Genomic DNA, 23,087 nt, shown 5'->3' with positions numbered 1-23,087 from the left:
GCCACTAATAACTAAACCCAAAACCTTGAATGGCTGACAAAATGGCTCTCCCTCTCCTCCTCCCTAACGCACCTCCCTCCTCCTCCTCCAAACCCTTCTTCCCCAACCACCACCAAACCCACAACCCATCTCTCCCTCCCCCTCCTCCTCCACCCATCACCCCTATTCTCCAAGAACTCCTCTCCACCCCACAACATCCCCACCGCCCCTCCCTCCCCAGAACCCGCACGCGCATCGGCCGCTCGCGTGACTCCAATCGCGGCAAGCCCTGGTCCCACCACCGCCTCTCTTCCCAAGGTCAGCGCATCCTTGACTCCTTTATCAACTCCCCCACTTTTGACTCCTCCAAACTAGAGGAACAGCTTGATAGTTTAGTCGAGTTGCATAGAGATGAGTTCGGTTCCAGCTTGGAGTCTCTGTCTCTGGATGTGTTGGGTATTGTTAAAGGCTTGTCCTTTCACAAGAAGTTCGAGCTGGCTGTGAGTGTGTTTGAGTGGTTTAGGAAACGTGAGGACTGTAACTCCATTTTGAGTGGCTCTGTTGTGTCTGTGATTATTAGCATTCTTGGGAAAATGGGCAGGGTTTCTAAGGCCGCTTCGTTGTTTAGGAGTTTACATCAGGATGGATTTGATCTTGATGTTTATGCATTTACTTCTTTGATTACTGCTTGTGCTAGTAATGGGAGGTATAGGGAGGCTGTTTCTGTTTTTAAGAAAATGGAGGAGGAGGGCTGCAAGCCCACTTTGATTACTTACAATGTGGTTTTGAATGTGTATGGGAAAATGGGTACTTCTTGGCATAGGATAAAGGCTATTGTTGAGGGTATGAAGAGTGCCGGGATTGCCCCGGATTCGTATACTTATAATACGCTGATAACTTGTTGTCGGCGGGGGTCTTTGTATGTAGAGGCTGCTGAGGTTTTCGAGGAGATGAAAGCAGCAGGGTTTGCACCTGATAAGGTTACGTATAACGCGTTGTTGGATGTTTATGGAAAGTCTAGGAGGACTAAGGAAGCGATGGAGGTGCTGAAGGATATGGAGCTTAATGGGTTTTCTCCGAGCATTGTGTCTTACAATTCGTTGATATCAGCATATGCAAGAGATGGATTGTTGGTGGAAGCAATGGCCCTGAAAAGCCAGATGGTGGAGAGGGGGATTAAACCGGATGTGTTTACCTACACCACCCTTTTCTCGGGATATGAGAAGGCTGGAAAGGATGAGGCTGCAATGAGGGTTTTTGAGGAGATGAAAGGTTCCGGTTGCAAGCCAAACATTTGTACCTTCAATGCCCTTATTAAGATGCACGGTAACAGGGGGAAGTTCACAGAAATGATGAATGTTCTTGAAGAGATCAACACATGCAAGTGCATGCCGGATATTGTTACTTGGAATACACTTTTGGCAGTGTTTGGCCAAAATGGGATGGACTCAGAAGTGTCGGGGGTGTTCAGAGAGATGAAGAGGGCAGGATTTGTACCTGAGCGGGATACTTTTAACACCCTAATCAGTGCATATAGCCGTTGTGGTTCTTTTGACCAAGCCGTGGAGGTGTATAAGAGTATGCAAGAAGCTGGAATTACTCCAGACCTTTCCTCGTATAATGCTGTTTTGGCAGCGTTAGCGCGAGGTGGGCTTTGGGAACAGTCTGAGAAAATTCTTGCTGAAATGAAAAATGGTCGCTGCAAACCCAATGAACTTACATATAGTTCTCTTCTCCATGCTTATGCCAATGGCAAAGAAATGGATCGCATGCATATCTTGGCTGAAGAAATATACTCTGCTGTAATTGAGCCCCATGCTGTGGTCTTAAAGACACTTGTTCTAGTTTTTAGTAAAAGCGACCTCTTGTTGGAAACAGAACATGCCTTCTTAGAACTGAGAAAGAAAGGGTTTTCACCTGACATAACTACGCTGAATGCCATGTTATCAATATATGGTCGGAGGCAGATGGTTTCAAAAGCAAGTGAGATCTTGAGATTTATGAATGAAATGGGCTACACTCCTAGCTTGACAACTTACAACAGTGTGATGTATATGTACAGTCGCTCAGAAGATTTTGAGAAGTCAGAAACTTTTCTAAAGGAGATCATGGAGAAGGGAATAAAGCCGGATATAATTTCCTACAATACTGTTATCTATGCGTATTGTAGAAATGGTCGTATGAGAGATGCTTCACGGATATTTTCAGAGATGAGTGCTTCCGGGATTTCTCCAGATGTAATCAGTTACAATACCTTTGTTGCAAGTTATGCTGCAGATTCATTGTTTGTTGAAGCCATTGATGTGGTACGGTACATGATCAAGCATGGGTGCAAGCCTAATCAGAACACATATAACTCCATTATAGATTGGTACTGCAAGCACAATCGGCAAGATGAGGGAAAGAAGTTTGTGGACAACCTTCGCAAACTTGATCCGCATATTGCTAAAGGGGAGGAATGCAGATTATTAGACCGTATTAGAAATAAATGGTCATAGTTAAATTCCTCTATGAATGGGTTGCCCAGTGCATTGGCATGCTTTTAGCCACAGACACTTAATACATCAAGTCCTTCCTGACCTCCTTTTAATGCTCATGTTGTATCCTATTTGGGCATGGAGGCGAGAACAGATCATGTAAAAGATGCAGGTGTACACGATTCTGTTCCCAGAAAGGCGGTAGGTGCATAATATTGTGAATATGTTGTTGTATACGATTTTGTTCAATATATACGGGGTCTGCAGCAGGTGTTGTGTAAGTGCATAACTACTTCAAGGTATGTAAAATTTGACTTGTTATCGATCTTAGATTGCCAATATTTGCAGCTACCTCTGTGGTTGCTGCAGAATGTAGCTTGTTTATATTGATATTTCATAGTTATTGAGCTGTATGCCTGTATCTCAACAGTGTAACACATCACACCCTGACCCTTATATAAGAGTACTTTTGCAACATTTCTATATGCTGTTCTGTCTGATGAACAAGAATGAAGTTTGTGACGTGAGGATAACTATGGTGGCTTCCGTAGTTAATCATATGCATTCATTTCTATCATTTACATAACTGCAAGCAATCTGCCACAATGCTATTGGTTAAAGATTCTATATTTACTAATACTAAATATTAAGCGTCCTCCGCTCGATTACTGTTCACGATACCGTTCCTTAAAATTTCAGTAATGCCACTGTGGTTTGCTGTCCTCTGATGACCACCTGTTGCTTCTATGTTTTTCCATCCACCTCTGAAGACTACTAAGAAAGAGTGGTGGATTGCAATAGAAGATGATTTGAGGTAATAAATAAGAGTACCTCTCTTACGATGGCTTGCGACAGAACATGATCTGGGATAAGAAATCGAGGGCGAACTGAGAAACAGCGAGTGGGACGAAATTGATTTTCTTGGCGTCCTTCGTGGAGTGACTGAGTAGATGATTTTTCTCGACTTGATTTTTGCGTCTGGTCTCTATTTATGGGTTTGTTCTTTGTTGGGTTTGTTTTCAATCTGCAATTATTCTGATTTTGTGGTTTTGAATAAATTAGTTTGGGGATTTTTGTGGGTTTGTGTTTTACCTTGGTCAATTTGTAGAGAAGAATCTCCTCCTCTCTTCTCTTTTATGCCTTCCTTTTCAGCTTCGAATTAATGGCAGACCTCAGTTTCTCTTTCCCTTGATCCGGATAACAGGTTGTTTTTTGTGTGTTTTAGTTGGTTTGTTCTTCTGGGTAATTGGCTGTTTTCCTACTTTTCAGGTTTTTTCTTGCTTTCAGGTAGTATTTGGATCATCCTACTGGAACGGTGGGTTTGGTTTGTGATTGGGTTGGTGACGGGGAAGAACATAAAGGTGGGTGTTCATTAGAACTTTTCATACTTTCATTCTAGGTTTATGAATTATGGATTAATGACTAAATAAAATGATGGTTTTCATGGTTATCAACTGTAATGAACAATCACAGAACTATTATTGTTATAGCTTAGTTAGGTGTTTACTGTTAGCTCTATATCGAAATAGCTTAGTTGATATCATACATTTAATATTTACTATTTTGGTATCACATTCCGTTTTCATGTTTGTCAATAGAGATTCTCTTTTGTTAATTCATTGTAATTTTGTTTTGTTGCAACTCCTATCATAGCTAAGGAAAAAAATATTCAGCATGGCTTCCTCTTTATAACAACATACAATCCCAAAGCCATCCATATTTTTTTTAAATAAGCAAAAATACAAAAAGTATCATATGTCTCCTTTGATTTCCAATCATTTTCCCAGTCACCAAGCCAAGCAAGAAAATAAGAAAGTGCAACCCAAGAAAGTTGAACTTTTTTATTTTGGTCTGAAAGAAAGTTGAACTGAAGGAAGAAGAAAACCTTCCCAACTCATCTGAAAAACTTAATATATTACGTAAACATTAAAATTAATGGTAATAGGTAAATCTGATTATAGATTTGCTACAGGTTGGAATTCAAATTTTATTATAACATCAGCGAAATAATTTGGATAGATAGTAGTAATGAACAGTATATCAGAATTAACTATAACATCTTTAAGCCATAGAAGTCCCATATTTTGGGGAAGTCACAACAGTTCTCTTCTATCAGAATGGTCAATCTTTAGCCTGATCTTCTCATTGACTTGGCAATAGCCTTGATAGCTAGCAATTTAGTTCTTGAAAAACAGGAAAATCTTACTTTTGATATCACATGAATAAAACTTAGGCTCCCATTCAGCTCAATGTAAAAAATATATTTTATCTGGCAGTTAGTGCACTGGTGCATTGTTCTTCTAGATCTCGGTCCCCATTTTGCACTTATCGCGTCATCTTACCCCTATCGGTCATGTGTTACAAATCTCTTTGTTTGCAATTTTTGAGCTTGCTGGTTGTAAATTTTGGTGTAATTATTTATGGAGTAGGATTGTCAGTGGTGTTGTATCATGATCAGGGCTCTATGATTTTTATTTGTGTGAATTTTTCAAGTGATTCATGAGTTCTGAATGGATTGTCTATATCTGATCTGTGCTCTTTCATTCCTGAGTTTTTTACCCAGATTAATTACATATATATATATATATATCATTATAAATATTGTAATAGATTACTATAGTTAGTTCACTCAATTGATCAACACATCTTCCAGCCATGTCTTTTTGCATGGCAAAAGACCCTGCCAAACGTCAATTGATAAATTGGATTGGGTTGTTTTACTTTTTGTTAAGATTTCAATATTTAGTTGATCTTGAACTGTTAGTAACCTGTAAATAAAAATGCTGTTTTTAATTGAGCAGGAATTACATTTTCAGTGGTTCTTAAATGGAAAATTTTGTTCCAGTTGCTATGAACAGTGCCAATTACAGGAATTGGAATTTTTATTCAGTAGTAATTATATATTTTATATAATAATTGGTCGGTTACTGATTGATGAATATTTATTCCTTCAACTTTAGGTTCTTGATCATGTGGGTGATCAAGGTTTCAGAGTGATTGACTTGGGAAAATCAGAAGTTATCTGATATTTTGCCAATTTTAGAAAATTATGATACATATACTTATCATCTGTATCATCATTTTATTTACGATTGTAACATCAAACCAATTAGCAGGTTCAACTACATTCTTCTGCTATAATAGAAAAGATTTGCTGGTTTGTTGCCCATTCCTCTGATTGATCACTTCATGACTAGTGAAGGTTGCACTCTGTATTCTGCTGTCATTGTTTCTCCTCCAATTGTCTACGAACAATTGTTTGCTTTCGCCACTTTGCCTCCTCAATTTCGTGCCAAAATCCATGGGTTTGGCTGGATTCCTATTCTCGGTTTGTTTCTTCAAACCAATCTTACTATTGTCCTGAGTTGTCATATGACTCAACCTGCCAAAGCTTTGGGCTTTCTTGTTTGTTCCCTCTTGCATCCTACTTCCCAAACAAGTAAGATCCCTCATCAAGAGACTACTCTTATCCTGTACCTCGATCAAGGTCGTCCTTTCTTTCCGGCATAATTATTTATTTTTGACTCTATTGAGAAAGCTTCTCTGACACAGCGCCATCAAGTTGCTAGTTCAATTGTGTTTCGCAGTTTGATCACCAAACTTTGCTACGACTCTAGTGTTAGCAATTGGAAACATGATGTTTTTGGGGCCTTTGGTGATAAAGGTAGATGCATCTATTGTAACAAGGTCTTCTGCCCAAGTGAAGGAATATGTGGAACCGTAGGAATTTACCTATCTTCGTCCCAATCTTTTCTAGCAGCTTACCTCCTCCATTGCTGCCCTTCAGGCTCATCTCTGAGCTGAAATTATTGACTTGAAGAAAGTTGTCTTAAGCACTATTCATTCTGGTGATCACTCTACTGATGAGGCTGCTTCGTAGGGGGAGTTCCTCAATGTTCTTCATCATCGTCATGTGGATGACTCTGCTCACTGATGTTGTTTCGTTTGTTTATTTGGTGTTGTTAATAAGGATGACAACATGCACAGTGACTTTGGTTCATGATTTGCCTCTATGGATGAACTGTCTGCGGATGTTTCTGAGGGGGAATATCTTGATAAGGTCATACATATCCTTCTATCCACTGGACAAGTGGAGGACATTGCTACAACAAGTTGTTACATGCATCTATTGGGGATCAAGCTCATCTTGGTTGACTCGAGATTTCAATCAGGTACTCTATCACATTTCTAATGACAATACTTTGGTCTAACTGTCTCTAGAATCCTTGTTGCATTATTGGACTAAACTTTTGTGATTAAGTATTATTGCGTCAGATTTTGATTGGTTGTGATGTATGTCTATTGAGAAACAATGTGTATCTTTTCTCAAAATCTTCTTAATAACTTTTGTTTTGTCCTCTTAAAATGGTCATTAGTGTGTGTGGCATGGTTTAGAATCTCCCCTGACATATATATGTTTCTTCTTAGTTTTTGAGCATGTTTAAAGTTCATTTAAACAAATTATATATATATATATATATGTATATATTTGTGTTATGCTCGTAGAGATTCTTTATATGTTACAATCAGGATATAAGGGTAAGTTGTTATCCCTAGGTAGTCATTGAACTTGACTTAAGTAAATATCATTTCATACTTGGTATGAAACATTCTTTAGTCAACTTGTTTGTATGCATCTGTGCTTAATAGCTTGCACAAGACCGTGGTCACTTTCTCACTGCATTTGAAATTGAACTCTTATATGTGTCACTTAAATGTTTTATGAGGAATATCTTTGACCTATAGTTCTTAATGGTGATGAGGTTGAACTAGTTCCTGGCCAAGCTATTCTAAGTATCCATGTCTTGGTCGCACAACGTACTAAGGGTGGGCAGAAATATGAATGGTTTGGTCACCCCGGTGGTATGTTTGCATGTTATAATCTCTTTGGCCAGGGTATTATGAGTAATCATGTCATGGTCGCACAACATACCAGGGGTGAGCAGAAATGTGAATGCCTTGGTCACCCCGGTGGATGTTATTTTTCTGTCATATCACTTAATGAACAAAATTGTTGCTTTTTGATCTTAATGTATGCATGTCTTGTCCTTGCAGCATCTTTGTTATGCTTAATGCCCTAAGGGTCATCTGACTTGGAAGTCATTGATGACATGGCTACATAAACTGATCAGGATTCTTGGACTATATTCTATCATTCGATGGGGTGTGTGAGATCATACTTGATCATTCATGAAAAAAATTATATCAACTCTATGAGGACGAATGACCAGTTTGGCTCAAAACAAAAAGAAGGCCCATGGTGCCTCAAGTTTATTCTTTGTATGGAGCCATAAGGTTGTGACTAGGTTTTGGTGATATAAGGATGGTAGTGGTCTTTGTTATCTTGATACTGGCAATGTCATCTCACTGAAGTGTTTGGTCATATAAATTCGATGATTTATTCTACACACTTTACACTTTCACTCTGTTAATTGTGTTTGTGAGAAAGGAACATGTCTTCGCTTACAATCTGTCACACTCCCCCAGATTCTTGAGATCATGGGAACTCTTATAACTTAAGTATATATAGCCTCCACATGGTTTTCAAATGCGGCCTTCGGTAAATATTTAATAAATAAATCTGCCTCTAAATTTCTCATGTCGAACTTGATTCAATTTAATATTTGAGAAGAGCGTGTTATTGATAAAAAGAATTATGAGTGAAATATGTCTGGTAGACCTTTAAAATATCACAGCGTTTCACATGGTTAAAACATAAATAGTTTGGGAACGACTTTCATGTGGGTCAGAGAAATAGTCTAGCAAAGCCTACCAAAATATTACAAGGAGTTTTGATAAAAATGGACAACACTAGAGGGGTTCGATATCATTACGTTTCAATATATAATTTGTAGAGATCTTTATATTCTTAGGAATATGTTCTTCATATGTGAGGCATCCCCCAATGATAACCATAATCCATAAATATCATAATGAGACGAACTTGAGTATCGATGAACAATATGTGGCGGTACCATGCTGATATTTTATAGTGATACCATATCCTTTTCAGTAAACTACCATTATTGTAGACATGTTGCACTTTATCAATATCAAAAAACCCATAAGATGTCGAAATTTACATTTTGAAGATTGAGTAGTATTCAAAGCACTTCATTATCATATTGTGCGGTTTATGGATCAAGATGTCACAGTTCCGAAATTTCGAATGATAAAAACTCGAAACCAAAGTCATGAAAACTATAAAACAATCTCAAATATATTGAAATCATCTTATAGTAACAGTGTATCGAAACCGAGTTCATAGTACGACTTAGTCGACTTGATTAATACATAAAAAATTTATAACTCAAGTATTATAACAATGGAAATGTAAAATTCTCTCAATCCTCACCACAAATAGAAGAAATAAACTTCGACAATCTTCAGAGTAAGACCTCCAATTCTGCTAATCCACACCTGCAGAACTATCCCCTACACCATCGAATAGGTGCACCGAGATTGTAAATACAAACCCGGTAAATTTTACAGCTCGTATGAGTAAGCCAACAGTATAACACACATCGCATACAAAAGAAAATAACTGATAACATTTAAAAATAAATATACTCATGAGATACTGGACGGCCCATCTGGTTGCCAATAATATTAAAAAATATGTGTACTCATGAGACATTGGGCAACCCATCTATTTACCCAAATAACATTTAAACACAGGTACTCATGAGACCCAGGTACCCATCTGTTACCCATCATGCAGTACGCCGATAGATACTAGGCAACCCATATGTTACCCAATATTACACAAAAACATGGGTACTCATGAGACCCAGACAACCCATCTGTTACCCCTCATGCAGTATACCGACAGACAGACTAGAGCTCTAACTGATCGTAACTGACACCCGACCAAGGCTTAGTTCTGATTACTGCCAACAATGTCCGAAGACCAGAAAAAATGTTTTAACAAGACTCTATGTTAAAACCACGTACAATATAACAATCAACGCATGTTTATTGTACAACAACCAAACGACTCTTGCACAACAATATAAATATAGTTGTCATAAATCATAATATAAACTCATTTGGAAGTAAAAACGTAACATTATATAATATAGCAACCCATATATATGTATTGTATTTACCATCTTTATACACATACACAACCCACTGTATTATATATATGTCATAATCATGAGGTAATGCAACTTCATGCTCATTGTCACTTAATAAAATCCGTTGGCACTTGAAACAAAAGTGTAGAAAATAAATATTTGACACTTTGTCAATAATTTTACCAAGAGTTACATCATTATTTTTTCGAACCAAATAAAGTTTAGTTAAGAAACCTAGGCACAAAAGCCTTCACATAATATCCTTGGGAAAATAAAATGCTCTAATCCAAAGTTGCAATATTTATATGATCTTCATCAAATTTGAAGCCTACATTCTTTATATTAGAGTCATTGCCATATATATTTTTTATCATCTGCGAGATAAAAAAAACATATACAACTGAAAGTGAATGATGGAAAAATCTAAATTTTATTGATAAATATGTACACTTATATAAGGGAGCTTACAGTGGTCATAGAGTCATATATAATTTCAAATTCTATCTAATGTAATCTTTAGACCAAGTCTCATGGTGACTGATTTCAAGTTGTTAAGTGAGTTATGTTTAAATAAGCACATCAAATAATGTTATCCTTAAACAAAAACAACCCTTAATAAGAATAAATATTCAATCACTATTTCAAATTTGACGTCTGAAGGCCATCTAAACTAGTTATGAACTCTTTGATACTATCTCCTGTTGCTCTTTGTATTACTGATACCATTTCATTAACCGCAAGTCATGACTGATCAAGTTCAAACCTCGCGGGAGTAGTAATAGCTGTAATTATTAGAAGCTCAATATTGAAGATGGACTCAAATATGACAATAACTAAGGCAATCAAACAAGTTGGGTATAAATACCGACCAATAATTCACCTAAATTAGTGAAAAATATGTAGATAAACTAATGACTGATCGATAATGATAAAGATAAACGCATCTAGCTTGGTTTTTGATAATCGACTGGCTACAATCATCTCTATTATTATTAGAGATAACATTTCCTGAAGCCACCACGTACTCATAAATCAACCACAAGTCCACAACCAAAACGTGTCATTTAAGAACAGTACACCACATTTAACTCAATCATAAGATTGGTACATTTTCTAAAGTTGAAAATTTGACACGATTTTGGTACACCCCGTAAATAGCTCAGTTACTCAAATATAATTCCAAGGACAAATTTATCTCTTAATCATGAACAATATATCCATGTCATGCATTTTCTTTTGTTAATTTTTTTCTCTAACCCGTCCACTTACTAATTACTTCATACTCACTCAGTCTCTCTCTCTCTCTCTCTCTCTCATAAAACATAAACCCAGTATTCTGCATGCAATTCAATTTTCTCACTGTGGGTTTTGCAATGACGGCTCTGAACTCAATCAAGAATTGAGGATTGTATTCATATCTGATCTTAAAGTTACATCTCTTTAATTAAAGCCCAGAGTGAAAATACACACTTGCATATCAATATTTTGGATCTAATCTAACATGTATGGAGATCTTAGACGTGTTTACCGCAAAGAATCTTATGCGCTTAGGACAACTTGCAATCTCGCCTCTTTTGCCCAATTTAAGTGCTTTGAATTGAGATATTTATCTTTTTTTTTACTTTGTTATCGTTAAATTAGGTATGTCGATATTTTTCTATATACGCATCTGTTTTTATCTTTCATTTTTATAAGAGGAGATGATATATTGCTTGATGTTTATTTATGAAATCTCTCAATCTCACAACTGTAAATTTAATTAAAAAAACAAATTTATCTAATAAATAAGTCATGAATCCAAAAACGTAACTAGAAAACACTAAATAGAAAAGTCCAACATATTAAAAGGGAGAAGAGTAAAAGGTTTTGAACTTTTTTCGTGATCAATCTAATCTAATAATATAAAAAGTTTCTTTTATACTATAAAATAAGTGGAGAAGTTGTATTGGTAAAACTTATTACATCTCATCTTATTCGAAACCAACATCAACAGCTGCATTGGACGTTCCGAAAGGCTGTTTTGCGGTTTATGTCGGAGAGGAAGACGAGGAAAAGAAGCGATTTGTGATTCCGATATCCTACCTAAACAAACGATCGTTCCAAGACTTGTTGAGCGAGGCTGCAGAAGAGTTTTGGTTTTGATCCTCCAACGGATAATGGGGGACTGAGAATACCTTGCAGCGAAAGCCACTTTCTTGATCTCACTTTCTGTTTAGATAGGTAAAATTGCTGACACTAGGGTTAATGTTGTGGTGGTCTAGTTGATATGTATGTATGATTGGAAATTCCTTACTTCCCTTGACACATTTCAGATCAACCCACTTGACCCGATAGTAGTTGAGTTCTTCAGTTCACATACGAAAATAATGTATGGAGTTCAGTTTTGCAGTGCTACGAGTGCTTCGAGTCCATCAGTGCTTTAAGTAAATATGCAAACAGGGTTCCTAAATGTTAAAGATGATCTCCCATATGATTTGTAAGTAGGCTTCACATGGTTTAAATTTAAGGGATGCCCTCAAACAAGCCCTAGTCATAGAAATACATAGACCTAAAACTAGCAATGCCTTCCATCATGAAAAGTACGAACCACAGGGCGCAGCAAGCAATAACAAAGTAAATAGTGAGCGGTGCCAAGATTTGCAACGGATTATCCAGGGAACGAGTTTAAGGATTATGAAAGCAGATATCTTTTAAATCAAATGATGTCAGCAAATGTAAAGTGGGTCTGTGTATTTGAATATTCGATACATGTTCCACAGAAGCACAAAGATGTAAGAAAATCTCATGCAACAATCAGCTGGCAGCAGATAGATTAGTGTTCTGTTAATATTGATAAATCACAATGCGAAGTTGTGTAACAGGAGCACATGTAACATTTGTTATATGTAAAGATTCATATGGTCACTTCTATATATGACAGAGAAACACAACATAAATAATTTCATTTCTTATTTTATTTCTCCAATTCTTTGTTCAAATTTTACATCTGCCTAGCTATAATGGAATAGACCCCGTAAATGACCAGGAATTTAGGTATCAGATTTCGGTACCTGTGACGCATCATCCTTGGTCAAGGTATCTAAGTAATCCAAGTATGCATAATTAACATGATAGATTTAACTGGTAACCTGCTGCAATGGAGGCCAAGCAATTTCATCATCGTCTGTATATCCCTGAATGAAAAAATCTGCACAATTCTTACGGCACCCATGATTATAAGGGTTCCGAAACCGCCCATCTGGACCACGAAGATACCCATAACGAATAGCATTTGCCAGTTCATTGGTTGTGATATTTCGAGCTATCTGCTTAGAAGACATGAAGATTGAATTACATCTAATATACCGCCTTGGAGGAGTTCAAAAATGAAAACAAAAATATATGAAGGCTTATCAAAATTACAATTAAAAGGGGGAGACAAGTCCAGAATATTAATATCTTGACTCTCAGAGAGATAACCCTACACATAATGTAGTCTTTCTTTTAGAATAAGATAATTCTAAGAGTTCAATTGCTTAACGAATTCTATCCATAGGTGACCATAGTTAACTATTCATAGCCTTTATCTTCTTTAATTTCTCACATAAACCCTAACTATAGCTAAGGCTATATTTCACATTATTTACGAAAATGATAAATTTGTATTTTCAAATGTGAATCTAACTCATCAAATCCTGCTCCCCAATTCGTAATAATATAATCGATTGGTATTTGCTCTGGAATACATTGTACATTATTTTGCCACATTCTTTAATCCGGAGTATAATTCTTAGGTTAATTATGCAACAATTTACGTCCTCTGGGCATCTTTTACCTAGGAATCAAATTCTGGGATGTAATTTATCCCCTTTATTGCATCAACATTCCTAGCAATCTCTTGCCTGCCTTCCACATTTTACCCCAGAAGAGAAACAAAAAAAAACCATAGAAGAAAAACGGATGTGCAGAAAATGATAGAGCTGCCAGATTACTGGACGGTTTAAGGTGAGTTACATACTTGAATGCAACGATTATAAAACTAAACGTTTAGACAGACAAATAAGAAGTGTTTATCTAATCATATGTAATTCAGTATTTTATGGCTTTGGCCAAGGAGTAAGTATATTGCAGTAGTGAGCTTAAGCAAAATGCATAAAAGGATTCTGTTTATTACCTGAGATGCTTGTGCTATTGTCAGAGTTGTAGTAGAAATCATAATAATAATGTCAAGACACAGAAACGCAACAAGGGCTGGATATTGAACTATCACATGATGAATCCACGTTTCTTCTGTTTGCCATGCTGGCACTGCTGTGCAAATCCCTGACCATCATGAAAAGGTAACTGTTAGGTCGTTCAATTCAACAAAAATAAAGGTTATCACAGAATTTGTAACAGAATCAACTTGTCTGATGCAACATACTTTGAACTGTAACAGCAGCAGAAATTATTGATGTCGATGTTCCCATGCAGATAAAAATAAAGAAATCTCGCTTGTTTCTCTGCAAGAAGACGATAGTGAGCTACTGTAGCTGGTTGTAAGCAACGGAAAAGATAACATCGAGGGAAAAGACAGATTTTCCAGGGTTTATTTAACTAATGATTTATTTTTGGTGAAAAATATAATTGCATGACAATGACCAAAATTGGCTCTAAACAAAATCCGTTAAATCTGCAGGAATAACAAAAAAATAGAGAAATAAATGTGCCACAATACAAGGTTGAATTTGGGACCCTAAAGCCATATAACTGCCCGTATAATTATAAGATATCATCTGACTGCTCTTATTGCGCCAAAATACAGTCTCCACCCTTCCCTCCAGTAACCTTGAAGTTTCACACAATGTCACAAATAACAGCATACCAGTCCTTAATTATAATCTATGATAGCCGTAAAGAACCTCTCTTCTATGGAAAACTCCACAACCAAGAAGACATGCTTCCTCTATCATTCATAGTAGGCACTACATACAGATTAACGTCCTAGACAGCTTTCAGCATAGACATCCTTAATAATTTCTCAAGCCTTACTAAAGGTGAAAGATAGTAAATAGGCAACATACCCATAACAGGTTGAACTACAGTAAGCCTTACCCTTGATGTAGTGATTTCTTCCAACCTTCTTATCTTTTCTAATCCTTTTACACTAATGGGTCCTAAAAAGTAAAAAGCAATTACCCCTGGATCATCAAAAATTCCTTTGTGGAAAAGCTAATGCCTACAGTGAAACCTCCCGAATCCAGTTAACACAACTGAAGCTATTCTTCTGCTTCCATTTCTTGTTTAGGGAGACGAAACTGTAAGGCTTGTATTAGAGTATAGAGTCAGTGAATGGTAGCTAAAGAATTTGGATTGTCCTGCACAAGTGAACCCAAGAGCTATTGAATTCTAGAATCCAGTCTGACAAGATGGTGAAACTTCAATGTTGGCCGTTCACAAAGTGTAAAGCTACAGTTGTTTGACACCACATTGGGCAGTATCCGAATGACTGAATGACTTCATCACTCTAACTCTCAAAATGCCAGAATTGTTCTCAAGTTATGGTTTTCAAAATGCCCCTACAAACCTTGGGAAAAACCATGTGACTTGACTTCACTACAGAAAAACGTACCTCATCTCACCATCCTATATTCATCCAAACTCACTTAAATTGCTTAACATACCAAATTTAGTCTATTAGGGTCTCAGATGGCAAAAGCTGATTCCCCAGTTCTGGGACTATGAACCAAAAATGAAATTAACAATAATGAACTACTCTCTGCTTTGCTGCTGCAATAATTCAAATATCAATGCTGGGCCCCAGGTTCCATTCCCAGTTTCCCACTTCCACCCTCCATATCCTAAATTGCGAACCTGATATATGATTTTCTCATTGAGGTATTTAACTCATGTTCGGATGCAACATATAGAATTGTGTAAGAGCTCAGAGATCATGAAAGTCTGTAGAGCTCAAAGATTATGAAAGGCCACAGACCTATGTGTTGTTGCCCTTCAACACATAATCAGAAGCAGATAGTTTGGATTCCAAACCAGAACTTCTAAGGGAAACATTACCACTAGATTCAGAATTCCTAAACTTCGAAATTGCCCAGAGTTGATCTCTACATTCCCAACGCACATTCTATGAAACAATGAACACTTCAGCAATCTACAAGCACCATGGTCCCCATTTTTCAGCACTGGAATCATAAAACTAAGAATGGTCTGATGGCCCACTTGCAAGATCACTCCGTCTTGCATTCAAGGCCTTCTTGACATCGACCCATTGACTTGAGATTTGAGAATACAATTGTTCAAACTCCACTCTAAGCTAAGAGAATCAACCCCAAAAATAAACGTACGGGACCTCCGATTATGTTCACCAAAGGTTGGACGAACACAAATAAGTATGATCCCAAGTAATGAACAAGTAAACAGACTATTTACCTTGCCAACACAATTAGATATCCAGGGGCAATGATGGTCAAACTGTTCTACACATCGATTACATGAGGTACAGTGTTTGGAGCGTAAGGGTCTAATTATCTGAAACACAACCATTGAGAGTACAAGAAATTAGCATACCACAACATCACAAAATCATATGCTTTGTGATCAAATAACCAGTAATAATAATCATCTTACAAAGAAATAGGACATTAACTTCACCTTACAAGTAGGGCAAAGTTGAGACCAATTCCCCATCCATACAGATGAATTGTTCAAATCGATATTCAAAAGAGGATCCTGAAATTGTCATGGTTCCCTTAGTGAGCTGGGTTGCATAGGATTTGCAACAGCATTTTAGAACACTGATGTAGCCTATAAGTATAGATCTTTTTAGTTGGTGAATAGATGCACCTCAAATATGAAGTTTTTAAGATCTAAATTAAGAATGATTTCATCATCTATTTTTTTTACTGCACTACTACACAAGGGTTTTTCATTGCCCTACTGCAATTGACTTGTCTTGGACAGTTCCAAATTGTGGTCCTGAGAGCCTTGAGTTTCTGGTAAGGGAAATAAAATTTCTTTTGGCATCTTTGTTTTAGGTAGAAGGGAATAGAAGAATCATTCACATATGCAAAATTCATTTCATAAAATTTGGTTATATAATTGTGCTCAGGCTATTTTTGGTTGAATATGAACAAATATAGAGCATATCATTAGATTATATATGACGAAGTCATCATAACTGTATGGTCCATGGGTGGGGAAACTCCTGTTGTAAAATTTTAACGGTTATAGCACACAATCTTCTAGTTGGCAGTAGAGAACAGAAACATACCTCCGTATCTATATGTTTGCCCAAGTCCGCTGGTCTTCTGATGTAGCCAGGATCTTCACTGCATGTCATCATGGTAGATAATTAAAGTTCAAAAAGATTATAAACAAAAAAAGAAGTCTAGATGATAATACAAAAACCAGAAAAGAGGCATTTTGTAATAAATATAGAAGCACATCCATACTTAGTCCCTAAAGTAAAACTTTGCCAGTGTGAGTTCCAATCTGCGTAGTACAATAGAAATGTGGTATCCCCAAACCTTTGGGATGTGTCATCTATTAATTAGAACCTAGCAAGGTTTCACAGGACAGACCACCCAAAAAAATCAAGCATACAGTATTTAAGTTTACTTCAGATCATAGTGCAACTTGTTAATCAGTTTAAAACTGAAGGTCTTTAATTCTCCAAATCCTTTGTTCATGTATGTGAGTGTGTCAACAGCGTATAAACTTCCAAATTTGGTCCCTTTGTTACCTATATGGATTTTTCATCACTCTGTATCTTGGTTGTTGATGCCAAATTTCATCATATTGTCATTCAGAAACACCTATATATCACACATGTATGAGCTCTTTCATCTTTTCTCTTTACCCAGAGAATAGTTCAACTTTACAAGAACCCTATATGAGCATGTCAAGTGCGACTTTATACGCCAATTTGACACAATTAAGCATTAACGACCATCATAAAAAAAAAGCATATAAATAGAGTACCCACAAAAATCAAACTAATAACAGTGATCATGTTGAGATTCAACCAACCAATGGATAGAAAAGATTTTCATTTGTAGATGTCACAATAATATATGACCATTGCCATTTAATGCACATGGTATTGAATAAAAGGAAAGGTTCATGGAAAATTACCTACTACACCTGTAGAACATAATGAGTGAACCCACTGCAAATGAAATAGCTGCCCATCCCCAGAAACCAATAGCAGCAGTAACCTTTGTCAGATTAGGAGCTAACATGAGTGGTATGAAGTCAGTGACAACCCTAGACTGAACATAATCTATTTGCAAAGAACCTAAAGAAGATCTGGAAAATTTTTGATACCTGCAAGAACTGAGTTCATAAAGAGAACCGTTTGAATGATTATTGTGCACAATAAGAGAGGAGCAAAACCAATATCTGCAATCTTCCCACCACAAATTCTCTTCAACCAGTGGTTTCCTTGAGCCCGTTGCTGGCTAGACTGCAAAAAGTCGTAAGTATTTAGCCAAAGGAGCATAAGTGAAATATAGGAGTTTTTTAACCAACAATAAATAAAAAATATAGGAGAGTATAGATAATGCATTTACTCAGAATATGAGAAAGCAGAGGAACCATAGAGTTAAACACTAAAGATGAGGAAAAAAAACAATTAGTCACTTGTACAAAATAGGTCAACAAATACTTTCACAGGTAAAAATTCAAATAGTCTAGCCACTCAGTACACTCTCATATGAACCACAACAGCAAAAACAACAAGAACAAGAAGTAAAAGAAAAAAAGACCAGGCATACACTTCTATTCAGTTATTTCCAAAATTTCCCAGGTCAACTAGGCGCTGGAAATCCGTCTCAGCAATAGTTTCAAGATATGAACACCAAAGCAACTTAGGTTCTTTAACCTTTGACTTTTTAAATTAATTTTTAATGCTCAGAATCATCAGATGCTGCTATGGTTTAGCTTAACGTTTTCATTTCTTAATTTCGATATCTATTCTATTCTCTTCTAAGATGTATTGGAGATTACAACAGATGCCTTGCCCTTAAATCTTTAAAATTTATATATTGTTTGAACCATCAAAAACATAATAAAATCTCTAATTCAAAAAGTACAGGAGGTCCTTCCTACATAGAAAGTCTACAGCGCTCCAATAACAAGTTGCCATGTGATTTTGCAAAGCTGAGTTTCTTTATCAACAAAATACCCACATCAACTTATATTGTATGTTCATCCAACTACTTCTAATTTCATGGCTAATTACTCAGATGCCATTTTGTACCAAAATAATTCTATCACATACGACAAGTCGGATATTACCAACAATTACAACCACTATCTGCCAGCCATTATCTCAACTTCTAAGTTTCAAGGATATTTGATTGATTTACTCAAAGCTCTTCTATGACTTAAGTACTCTGGAATATTCCTATGTATCAATTGTATAAAATACAACTTTTCCCTTTCAAGGATTTAAGCTGCAAGTAAAATATCTACAAATTTTGTATACTCAGCAGAAAACTACAAATCATAAGAAAATTTTATTTCCAAAGCAGAAAGAGAAAGTGAAATTACAAAATAATCATATTAACAGTTGTACTCTACGTATACATGAATCGTCTTTGGAGATCAACATTTTGGCCGGCCTATGTTATATGTTTGAGAGTAGGTGAAAATTCACACTTCCTTAAGCTTGTGGAAAATACATAAAACTGAACGATCTCAGCAAAGAAAAGAAAATGTAAGCATGTAGCCAAATGGAAAAGTGAACCAATAAGTTTCTACTTTCTAGCCAACCATAGCAAAAACATGATTTGATATATCAAAATCTCTTTTCCCAAAATACAATTACTTACTACATCATATTTTAATATCTCCTTTCCGAATCTTGTTTAGATTTGGTTATGAGCAATCTACTGGGGCAATATCGATACAGAATTACGTACAAGGAAAAGAGCGACACGCTGATGACCTTTATCAGAGGCAATCTGAACAGGAGTGAAACCAGCATTGTCTTTCACCATTAATTCCTTCTTTGTCCCTGCATGAACAAGCACAGTGCAAACCTCCAAATTTCCTTGTAAAGCAGCCCAGTGCAGAGGTGTACATCCTAATAGCATAGGTTACACAGCTCATCAGAAAACAGTGGCTAGAACTAGAAAACAATAACAGAGTAGAGATATGATATAATCTTTTTTTTTTTTGGAATATCAAGGAAACAATTTAAATGATGGATGGTTAAAGGCAATGGTGATCCTCATGTAAAAGCAATGGTCAAGTTAGAATTAAAAGGGATATAATAAATCGGCTTGTGACCAAGAAATTTAAAGTCAACGAACACGACCCCAAAGTAAATTGTATGAATCAAGTGTCTGAGCACAACTCTGTCCTGATTCCGATTACAAAAATTTAATCCCAAAGATGTAGGGACAAAACGTAGGTTAGGCTCTAACTTGATCCAACCGTTCCTAAATCTTAGTTATAGCCACTGGAATCCCCGAGGAAAGGTGGAATATGATTCCAGATGCATTGAAATCTATAATTACATGGGCCAGCCTAGACAATCAACTTAGTAAACTAAGCAATTAAACAACATCAAACTTGAACAATATATAAGCACATAAAGTCAAAATTGAGGCTTATGTTAAAGTACAAAATTCAACCCTCTCTCCCTCAGACTATCAAAGTCACGCCCTCACATCCTGGAAACCTAATCTTACTTTCCAGATAAATAACCAAATGGCAGCCATCATACTCAATCTTAACTACCATACCCTTATTTCTTTTGTGCTTTTCCTTCATAGAGTGCCACAAGCAGCTGCATTGTCCAACTTGGCATAACCATGCTTAACCGCTATCGTTTAGAAGAAATTCAGTTAAAAAACTGTGCATGGGCAAGTCAATGACACTGAAGTGACACAATATCTCATACTCATGAAAACAGAAATGTTCAATTGTTTTATTTTAGTCGACACAACCTGTCCAATTTATGCAACATAACCCCAAAAAGGAACAAAGTGAACTGCAAATTTTATAAACATTGTAACAACATACATGTAGTAGTATTACAACATATTCGCAAAGAACCCATAATGTACATTTGGTATACCTTCTTTATCTTGCCGGCTTTGGCTTGCATCTCTAAACAGAAGCAACCTAACTGTATCCGCAAATCCTTTATATGCAGCCCTGGTATGTCAACACAAATACATCTATTGAGTGAGAGAAAGGGAGAAAAGTTATAATAATAACTAAGTTCCCAGTTACCCGCATATTATAAGATAGAGTAATTTTCTTCATTTTACGTATATAAGTAATCAATCATTTATTATAAGAAAATAACCACAAATATGCAAGTGATTACGTCCATGTACATAAACCTACCAACAAATAAGTTAACTCACTAGCACAGGTACACAATGAGAAATCAAAGATTTAAAAAACGAATATATATCCACAGCATATCTAAATAAATGCAAACTATATCAACATGCCATGCCACCGTTATACATAAACCTACCAACAAATAAGTTAACTCACTAGCACAGGTACACAATGAGAAATCAAAGATTTAAAAAAACCCATATATATCCACAGCATATCTAAATAAATGCAAACTACATCAACATGACATGCCACCGTTAATAGCTTCTTAACATACCAATGAAGAGGACTTCTGCCCTCATTATCAGGTGCATCAAAATCAGCATGATACTTTGAAACGATGTGATTCAAGAAAGATGTTTGTCCATACTGAGCAGCAACATGAACTGCCTGTAGTTAAAAAAAATGTAATGAACTTAAAAAGAAAAGTATGTTGAACTGTTATATGCTTTAATTATTCAACTAATCTAAACATTATGTGATCAGCACTGAGGTAATATTAACTGAACCAAAGGACAAAAATCTATGTTTTTTTTTTTAATTTTAACTGATGTAAACTCATACCCTGTAGCCATTCAGATCAGCAGCCTCAACCCTAGCACCATTCTGCAACAGCACATCAGCCGCCGCAATCGCGCCCTGCACGGCAGCCCAGTGCAATGCAGTCTGCCCTATCTTCTCACTCGCATTGACATCGCCACCGTGCTATCAAACAAACACAAAACATTTATCCCCAATGCATTACTAGTACAGCTAACAACATCAATTTCGAAATGAAATGAAAAAGCAGGAGAGAGGTGAAGGGGAGTACCTGAATGATGTAGTGGGCGAGATCAGGGAAGTTGTTGAGGGCGGCCCAGTGGAGAGCGTGGTAGCCAAGGGCGTCAGGAACGGAGAGAGAAGCGCCGTCTTCCTCGACGAACTTGCGGAGTTTCTGGAAATCGCCGTAGGCAGAAGCGGAGTAGACGTCGGTGATGGGGACCTCGACGGCGACGACAGGAGGGTTTTGGTGAAGGGGTTTTGAGTCTGACGACGACGACGAAGAGGAGACTATTTCTATCTCTGAGGAAACCATTTGTGCACATAAGAGGAAGATCCGGCAGACTATTTCTCTCTCTGTGTGTTCGCTTAAATACGGACAGAAATTTCAAACAAGATCGGTCAATTAGTTTGGCTGACCAAAAAAAAAGGCTCTGTGCTTAGTGGAGTTGGACTGGTCTATCTATTGCTTATTGTCGTTCAAACAGAAAAATACAAATTATGCGTTTCAGAGAAAATCTCCAGAATGAAAGTAGACATCCAAAGCTACAATCTCTCAAAATTTCAAGTCATTTGGAGTTCAAATGAATGACTAAACATAGAACCAAAGTCACTGAAATTGCTGAAACACAGTACAAGATTTGAAATAGCATAAATTTCTCAAATCAACTCCGTTTTGCATAAAACCAAAACAAAAAAAAAACGATCCTTGAGGAGTCCATTTAGAGCTGTTAAAAACTGAGAAAGAAACAAGAAGGCTAGGTTTTTCGTTAAACATGGAATAGCCCACTGGTTCAGTTTAGTTATGTCATTGAGACATTACGTCGAACACTGTATGTGCACTGTGTGAGCCCAACTGAAATCTATCTAACAATCAAAAGTGCATCCCAACAATAACACAGAGAAACAGAAATTGAGCTGAATGGAGAAGTAAATTACCAAAAGAAAGTAAGTCCTGATGAGGATTCCAGTGGCGTTCGAAGGTCCAATGTCCTCCGATGGTTCTGCCATAATAGGATTAGTGAATTAGATGAAGTTGATACGATCATAAATCGACCGCAAAAACACCTTGATTGCATATTCAAATTTCTCTCTTCTTTTTATCTCCAATTTCACATCATAGAGATCATAAATCGACCGCAAAATACCTTGATGGCTGAAACTGTTAAGGCTCTCGCGGGAGGATGTCGAACTTTTGGGTCAAGTCGGATTCGAAAGAAATGAAGGCTGCTCGATGCAGTTCCTCCTGCACTGCACCAACTGTTTTCGTTTTTGTTTGACCTTCTTTGTAAACCACAGCCATAGATGATATCTAACGTCTGAGATGTTGCCACATCAGGGCGACGTCAGCATATTCAAACCCGGTGTGTATGGAGTAACCGAGGAATTGAAGTTCAAGAAATGCCGCTGTCAATTGAAAATACACAAGTGACCAAACCTGAAAGTCCAATTCAGG

At 36.7% G+C, this 23,087-nt stretch overlaps 2 protein-coding genes across 3 annotated transcripts; one reads left to right on the top strand and one right to left on the bottom strand.

The window, feature by feature from the left end:
• Window positions 1–29: 29 nt before the first annotated feature.
• LOC126783159 (pentatricopeptide repeat-containing protein At5g02860) lies at window positions 30–2,893 on the top strand. The gene has a single exon (XM_050508571.1). It carries the CDS (start codon window positions 30–32, stop codon window positions 2,475–2,477), a length of 2,448 nt encoding a protein of 815 aa, XP_050364528.1. The 3' UTR covers window positions 2,478–2,893.
• Window positions 2,894–12,320: 9,427 nt separating this feature from the next.
• On the bottom strand, window positions 12,321–22,892 carry LOC126805543 (probable protein S-acyltransferase 23). Of its 2 annotated transcripts, none has more exons than XM_050532336.1 (15): window positions 22,780–22,892; window positions 22,571–22,635; window positions 21,684–22,017; window positions 21,437–21,577; window positions 21,150–21,262; window positions 20,598–20,677; window positions 19,435–19,598; window positions 17,837–17,975; window positions 17,645–17,744; window positions 16,782–16,839; window positions 16,163–16,240; window positions 15,941–16,039; window positions 13,938–14,016; window positions 13,689–13,837; window positions 12,321–12,840 (listed from the first exon to the last, which is right to left on the bottom strand). In XM_050532336.1, exons 3-15 carry the CDS (start codon window positions 21,945–21,947, stop codon window positions 12,652–12,654), a joined length of 1,653 nt encoding a protein of 550 aa, XP_050388293.1. In that variant the 5' UTR covers window positions 21,948–22,017; window positions 22,571–22,635; window positions 22,780–22,892; the 3' UTR covers window positions 12,321–12,651. The 2 variants fall into 2 exon arrangements, with proteins under 2 accessions (XP_050388293.1, XP_050388294.1); XM_050532337.1 differs by having other exon boundaries at window positions 21,684–21,999.
• Between the last annotated feature and the right edge of the window lie 195 nt (window positions 22,893–23,087).

This window comes from Argentina anserina, chromosome 2 (genome assembly GCF_933775445.1).
Source record: "Argentina anserina chromosome 2, drPotAnse1.1, whole genome shotgun sequence".
Lineage (NCBI taxonomy): Eukaryota > Viridiplantae > Streptophyta > Magnoliopsida > Rosales > Rosaceae > Argentina > Argentina anserina.
The sequence above is the reverse complement of the archived record's forward strand: the minus strand, read 5'-3'. Positions and strand labels throughout refer to the sequence as shown.

Excerpts from the sequence above, each read along its gene's own strand:
- LOC126805543 (XM_050532336.1), bottom strand. The coding sequence starts at position 21,947 with ATGGTTTCCTCAGAGATAGAAATAGTCTCCTCTTCGTCGTCGTCGTCA. Across the intron at positions 17,745-17,836 it reads TATGAACTCAGTTCTTGCAG|CTCCTAATCTGACAAAGGTT; the intron begins GTATCAAAAATT and ends CACTCATGTTAG. Across the intron at positions 12,841-13,688 it reads CAATAGCACAAGCATCTCAG|ATAGCTCGAAATATCACAAC; the intron begins GTAATAAACAGA and ends TCTTCTAAGCAG.
- LOC126783159 (XM_050508571.1), top strand. The coding sequence starts at position 30 with ATGGCTGACAAAATGGCTCTCCCTCTCCTCCTCCCTAACGCACCTCCC.